This window comes from Vombatus ursinus, unplaced genomic scaffold (assembly GCF_900497805.2).
Source record: "Vombatus ursinus unplaced genomic scaffold, bare-nosed wombat genome assembly UNPS02014838.1, whole genome shotgun sequence".
Lineage (NCBI taxonomy): Eukaryota > Metazoa > Chordata > Mammalia > Diprotodontia > Vombatidae > Vombatus > Vombatus ursinus.
In genome coordinates, this window is record NW_020954616.1 from 1353951 (window position 1) to 1361218 (window position 7268).

Sequence of the window (7268 nt, forward strand, 5' to 3'; positions counted from 1 at the left end):
TTTATTTATGATCTCCATGCAAATGATTCTCAGATCTATTTATCTAGCACTAACCTCCTTCTTGACCTCTGTTCTTGAATCTCCAACTACCTAGTGGACATCTTTAACTGGAGGTCAAAACTGAACACATTAATCCCACCCACAACAGTCCCCTCTCCCTAACTTCCCTATTATTTTGACGGTACCATCATCCTTCCAGTCACCCAAACCCACAACCTAGGAGTCAGCCTCAACTTCTCGCTATCTCACCCACCCATATCCAATCTCTTGCTAAGTCCTGTCCATTCTATCTATGTAACATCTCTCATATCTCTCCAACACTGATATCACTCTGATGCAGAGCTTACATAATTCCTATTATCAAAGTGTTAATAGATATACTTTTTCTTCTGGAGGCAGGGGAGTAAATTAAGTTTTTGGAGTCCACAGTTTACAGTTTCTTTTTCTGATGATTGATCCACAAAAGGCACCTTGAATACCTCTTTAAGTAGGTGTCAGGGTCAGTGGAGATAGTTGGCAGCTAAGTTATTGATTATTCTGGTTGTCCCTAACAGGTTCCTTTTAGAGGCCTGTTCCTTGAAGCAAAGGGTCTCCAGGCTAGAGTAGGGAACCATAGGGTCATAGAATGTTTTACTATCTAGTTACCAAACTGGATGGTACCTTTAGAACTCATCTAGTCCAATCCCCTCATTTTATAGATGAGGAAATTGAGGCCCAGAGAGGTTATGACTTGCCCAAGGTCACACAGCTAACCTCCCTCCTTTAACCCATTTTTTTCCCCTCATATCTTCTTGGGAGAGGAAAAGTTAGAAGGAGCAGGAAACAGCAAGCAGCCTGAAGGAAGTCCAGGGCTACAGCCTAGATAGAAGGCAAGAAAGGGGACTGCAATCTGGCCTCAGACCAAACACTTGAAACTTACTAGGTGTGTGACCCTGGGCAAGCGACTTAAACCCAATTGCCTAAAAAAAAAAAAAAAAAAGAAAGAAAGAAAGAAAAAAAAAAGAAAGGAGAACTACAGTTTCTCTTTTTATTCAAATGCATATTGGCTCCACAGACTTGTTTTTGGAGACTCTGTCTAATGTTTTCTAGGGCATCGGGGTTCTGTGCACAATCAATCAATCAACACGAATTTATTAAGCATCCTTTGTGTGCCAGGCACACAATACCTTGGATAGTTGGTGTCAGCTTTGGTGGTGCCCAGGTGGTCAATGCCATAATGAACAGTGGCCATGGGAGTAATGTTCCAGACAGTATGTGTCTATATGGTCCTTGGTTCCTATGGCCACACATTCTGTAACTATTTCTACAAAACCTTCTGGTTCTTCTAGGAACTTCCCTCTGAAATTCCTCCTCATAGTGCCAGGGAGGAAAGTATTGGTGGTATTGTGCCACTTGGAAGGATGAGCCAACACCTTGCTCCCTTGAGAATCTGTTCCGTTGGTCTATGTCATGGAGTCCAGAGGCTCTAGGTTGAGTTGCCCACTACCAGTATCCCAGGGACCGAAAGAGTTTCTTGAGAGGTGAAGACACTAGGAGTGGTTTAGAATTGCCAGGCCATTCCCCAAGTCACCATGGGCTAAGTGAGTACTCCAAGGGTGTCCCGAGGATTCTTGGCAGCTGAACTATACCAGAGGTATCTCTGTCCCTGTGGTCGTACTGTTGGGAGAATTGTTTCTTCTCTTTTTCCCTGACAAGGAGTAAAAGACAAAGCACAGAATTTGGTACAATTCATTTCAACAAACATTTGTTAAATGTCCACTATGTGCCACGTACCACACCAGGTACTGGAAATTTAGAAACAAAAATGAACACATGACTTGTCTTTAAGGTGCTTTGATGACTCAGGAAGAGAGAGTGAGGTTGACTTTGCACAGCTCTGCCTCATTTAAATCCAATTCATGCACAAGTCAAGATACCACCCCGTGATGTCATTGACCCTCTTCAAAAACGAAAGACTAACAACAATAACAACAAGGAGCTTATTTTCTACTGGACAAAGTATATCAACCTCTATAAATCTCAGTGTCACTAGACTGGGGAGGCCCTCTATGTGCTATTTGGCTCTGGGCAGCCTTTCTCCTAAACCATCACTGAAAACTATCTCTCCCAACCTTCAGAACCCCTAGAGATGGGATTTCACAACCTTTCCTGCCCCATCGCCTACTCCTTAACATTCAGGAATGAGAAATTAATCACAATATCTAACTTCAGTCTCTCCTGATACAAATTTATTCATATAAGGCACATTTAATTGGAGCCAGAAATGATGATTGAGACCACTGTCTAACTTGGAGGTTCTTAACTTTTTTGATGTCATGGACCCCTTTGGCAGTCTGTTGACACTTCTGTCATTCTCTTTCTCATAGTGTTTTGAAATGCATAAAATACATAGGACTATAAAGGAAACCAATTATGTTAAAATACAGTTGTCAAAGTACATGTAAAAATACAACAATTTTATGGCCCCCAGGTTAAGAATCCTTAAGGGCCTCTGCCTTCATTTTACAGATAAAGAAATGGAGGCCCAGTGGTGATTTGTCCAAGTTAATGGGAGAGCTTGGCATAGAACCGGGGTCTCCCAATATCTAGCTCAGTGTTATCTGAATGACATTATATAAATGTCACTCCAGGAGAAACTTAGTTTCTGCAGCCTTCACTATATGCTGATATGCTTTTCCTTGAAGTTCATAATGCATATTTGGTGGTGATATAAATGGACTAGAAATGACTGCATCAGCCTTGCAAAGGATTTTCCAAGTTATTTAAACCTCTGTTCAGTATTAGCAGAGGCGTAACATATATCATCAAGGACATACATGACCCAAAAAGGAAGTAGGCAGGCCATGAAATTCAAGCGTGAGAGACAACTGATGGATGGACAGTCTGAATGCTGCAGTGGTGTCCATGATTTACTATAAGAGCCAGAGAAAGGTCTGCACAAGGCTGTTTCTCAATTCAGTTCAATTCCTCAAAGGAGAGATAAGGGAAAGGCATAGACAAGAATTGCAAAGGATGAGGAAGCATGAATGGGTAGTGTGGTGCAAGACAGAGTGTGCCATTTGGGGGTTCAATCCTGATTCTAATACTTAACTACCTGTCTGACCTTAGGCAAGGTCTAACTTCATGTCCCAGGGCCTCAGTTTCTTCATTTATAAAATAAGGGAGTTGGGCTAGGTGATTTCTAAAGTCTCCTCTGGCTCTTATGATCTATGATTCTGTTATTCTATGCCAGGCTGATCCTTTCCTTCTAGTCTGTAAATTCTGCAAATCCACCCCCCCAGCTGAGAAGGTTGCTTAGCATAATGCCTACTATAGCTCTTTATAGACAAGAATACAAGTGGTTTAATTTCCATGCCTTATCTCCTTCCCATCTCCTGGCCCCCTCCTGTAGCAACATCAAGGAATCTTACCTGAGCCGAAGACACAGTGCCATGTGGAGAGGATGCCAGCCAACAGCAAGAGCAGAGAGATGGGCACTGCCACTAGCAGGATATCTTTGTAGGATTTATCCCCTGACCCTGGGCAAAGGAAGTTCAGGGTCAGAGTCAGAGGTAGTCGATGAGTGCTTGAAGCTGCTGACCCTTCTGTGGGGCCAAATAAAGCACTTTCCCTTCCCTCAACCCTTCTTACAGGTCCTGTCTCCCTCCTATGCCTCTTATCTTCTCTCAGGAGGCTAGGCATCATTCCTGAGGATGGGGATGAAAGAAGGGACTCTGTTTAAAAGTGTATCAGTAGTGTGACCAAGAGCTCATGCAAAGGCCCCGGTGCACTTTGGGGTTTAGAGAGCATCTTCTTCACAACATACCTGTGAGGCAGGGAGTACAAGTATTGTCCCCATTTTGCAGATGAGGAAACTGAGGTCTAGAGAGATCAAGTAGACTCATTGTAGGTGACTCCACTCCCGTCAGAACCAGGACTTGTACTCGGGTTTTCTGACTCTCAGGTCAGTGAATGCTCTTTCCGCTATGTCATGCCAACCCTCAAAAACATGCACATGTTTCTACATGCACAAGTGTGCATTCTGCACTTTAGCACCTGTCCACACTTGATGTTCACACTCCCATAAACCAAAGAGAAAAGTACTAAATTGTCACAAGGCAACTTAATCTAGTGGAGGGAGCCTGGGAAACCTGTTTTTAGGGCTCAGGCCAAGGTTCCCTCTGGGGCCAGTAGCGTGAGGGGCCAGACTCCAGGGCAGAGGTCACCTCCTGCCACATAAACACTCATAGAGAATTCAAAACTGTACAAAATCTCCTCATTCTCAACTCTTAACATCCCTATGTTATGGGGCTCAGGGTGGAAAGAACACTGAATTTGGAGTCAAGTCCTGGAGTTGTCTTGTCAGTAGCTTTGTAATCCTAGATTAGGGGTGGGGAACCTTCAACTTCAAGTGTGGCCCTTTGACTGAATCCAAACTTCACAGAACAAATTCTGCACTTGAGGACCTAGAGGGCCACATGTGGCCTCGAGGCAGCAGGTTCCCCACCCCTGCCCTAGATGAATCACTTCATTTGCTCTCTGCTATGACAGTTTCTGCCATCTGTAAATCAGAATGTTTAGAGAGAACCTCTCCCTCGTTGTATGGATGAGGGACAAACTCTCATGCATTATGGAAATACCAAACTATTATTATACCTAAGGGACCTTTTTAATCTAGGGTTAATTACACCACGGGGGGAAAGCTTTCCTCCCCTCCCCACCCCAATGTTTTTGCCCAGGTGAAGCCAAATTAAAAAGATAATTAAAAACAGGGTTATAAGGGCAAAGAAGTTATAACAGTGAAGCCAGGTGGGGTGGATATAAGAGAAGAAGGGACAGTTTCATCTCTTGGCCTTGGCAAGGTTGGTCAGAATACTTGTGGAAACCTCTTCACAGAGCTCTGGGCTGGTGTGTGTTCTCTCAGGGAGCTGTCCACTGCCTTCTTCTCCCTACTCTTTTCCACCCACTCTCTCCCATTGACTATTGGGGTGAGTAGAGCTGCCACAGCTTGGGGCCCAAAGGATTGGTCTGACCACGTGGCATACCAGTATTCTGGAAGCAACTTTCCCAGGGGGTGACGGCCACGGAATCCCAGCTGACAGGGTTGGACACAATGCAAGAGTAGATGGTTTCCTCATCCCCTGGCCCCAGGGAGATCCTCAGCACTTGACTATCAATGAAAAGACCCTGTTGGGGGTCCCTAAGCTCAGCTGCACCCTCTCGCTGCCAGCTGTAGGTCACCTCGCTGCTATTGGGAACCACACAGGACAGGAAGACTTGGCAGGTCCTGGGTGGCTGGGTACCATCCGTTATAGCAATGAAAACTTGCACTGTGGGTCTGGAAACCGCTTCTGGGAACAGAACACACAACATGGAGCTACGATTACACAGGTCAGTAGTTACACTGGACACAGTCATGTAGAGTGGACTTTGTGATTTCTATTCTGTCTCTCCTTTGCCTAGCTACGCACTACTGAACCTTCCCTGATATACAAGGAAGAAAAAAAAATCATTTATTAAGCACCTACTATGTGCCAATCAGGCGGACCTAGGTTAAAATCCTTCCCTCTCACCCACTGGGGCTCTGTGACCCCAGGCAACTGATTGAACCTCTTGGTGCTCTAGGCAACTCTGTGAAGCTAGGTTGGTGTTGGTTTTCATAGGGTAGAGGTAGTATCCTCATCAGAGAATTCCCTACACCACTGAAATCATGGGTTTATCCTCTCGATGCCCCATTCAAACTTACCTTTATGTGGGCTTTGAGCTCTTCACAACCAACCCCATGAATATGCAGCGAAACATGCAGTTTATAGAATCATAGATTTGGAGCCGGCAGGGGCCTTGGAGGTCATTCAGCCCAACCCCCTCATTTTGGGGAAGAGGTGATTGAAGCCTAAGAAAGTTAAGTGTCTTGCTTGAGGTACTAGGCTTCAGAGGTTGGATTTGAACCCAGGTTCCTCTGACTCCAGAGCCAGGGCCCTTTTCCACTTTAGCCTGCTGCTCTCCATGGTTCAAATATTATTACCTATTGCCATTTCTGATGCTTACTACCTGCAGCAAAGGCAGCTAGATGGCTCAGTGGATATCAGGAAGACCCGAGTTCAGATATGGCCTCAGACAGTAGTTGTGTGACCCTGGGCAAGTCACTTTATCCTGTTTGCCTCAGTTTCCTCATATGCAAAATGAGCCAGAGAAGGAAATGGCAAATCACTTCAGTATTTTTGCCAAGAAAATACCAAATGGGGTCACAAAGCATCGGACACACCTGAAAACAACTAACAAAGCAACATCCGTATCAATGTGGGCAGGTTACTCATTCTTTCTGGGGCTCAGTTTCCTGATCTGTAAGATGGGTCATACTGTGTGGATACTGATGTCCCTTCTGGCTCTGGATCTATGATCTATGACCCTGTGATCTCCATCCTGCAGAGCAGGAAATTGGGGCTCGGAGAAATTAGGTGACTCGTCTGCAGTCACATTCCGACTCCAAACTCAGGCCACCGTCGCAGAATTGTCTACATTAATAGCTGCATGACCCTGTTAGTCAGTCAATTAACACACATTTGTTAAGGGACTACCCTGTGCTAGGCACCGTCCAATTCATTTCCCTTTTCTTCACGTCACCTTCCTCTTCCGTAAAATGGAAATAACTCCACCTATGTAAAAACTATATCAGGGTGATCCAGTGAAAAGACAACATATAGAGATCCTCTTTGAAGATTTATGGGAAAAGGTAAGGATGACCCCCTGTGCCCCCAGTGGAGTGGTAGGGATCTGCTTCAGTGGAGAGAGTATCCGTTGGACGTGGAGTCAGACAGACCCGAGTTCAAGAACATCCTTAGACACTTATTGGCTGAGTGACCCTGGGCAAGTCACTTGATCTCTCTGTGTCCCAGTTTCCTCATATGAGGGGTTTGCCTCTAACATCCCTTCTAGCTCTAAATCTGAGATCCTTTGAAGATATCAAAGAGAGAGAACAAACTGCCTTTAAACACTTCAAGGGCTTAGGAAATGCCCTCTGAAATTCAAACAATTAAGAAGCTAATATTGTTATCTAATCTCTAAGCAGACCCGCTAGGGACTCCACTGGGCAGCCTTGCCTGCTGAGTTCTAGCCACTGCATATTTGAAAGTCATGAAACAAAGATGTATTTGAATATGCCATTCAGATGTCTTTTGTGACCAGTTTTCAGCCTTGTCCTCCCTATCGTTACCCTCCAACCCCAATGATGGAATCTAAATCTGAAAAAGTTTTGTGGCACCATTGATTGTGCATGATTTGTATCTCTT

At 44.7% G+C, this 7268-nt stretch overlaps 1 protein-coding gene across 1 annotated transcript in view; it reads right to left on the bottom strand.

The window, feature by feature from the left end:
* Positions 1–1013: 1013 nt before the first annotated feature.
* Positions 1014–7268, bottom strand: part of SLAMF8 (SLAM family member 8) — a 17762-nt gene continuing 11507 nt past the window's right edge. The window contains exons 3-5 of the mRNA XM_027840033.1: positions 5025–5330; positions 3411–3518; positions 1014–1687 (exon numbers count right to left, since the gene is read on the bottom strand). Of these exons, the coding sequence (XP_027695834.1) occupies positions 1623–1687; positions 3411–3518; positions 5025–5330 (479 nt within the window). The 3' untranslated portion in view covers positions 1014–1622. The remainder of the gene's footprint in view (positions 1688–3410; positions 3519–5024; positions 5331–7268) is intronic.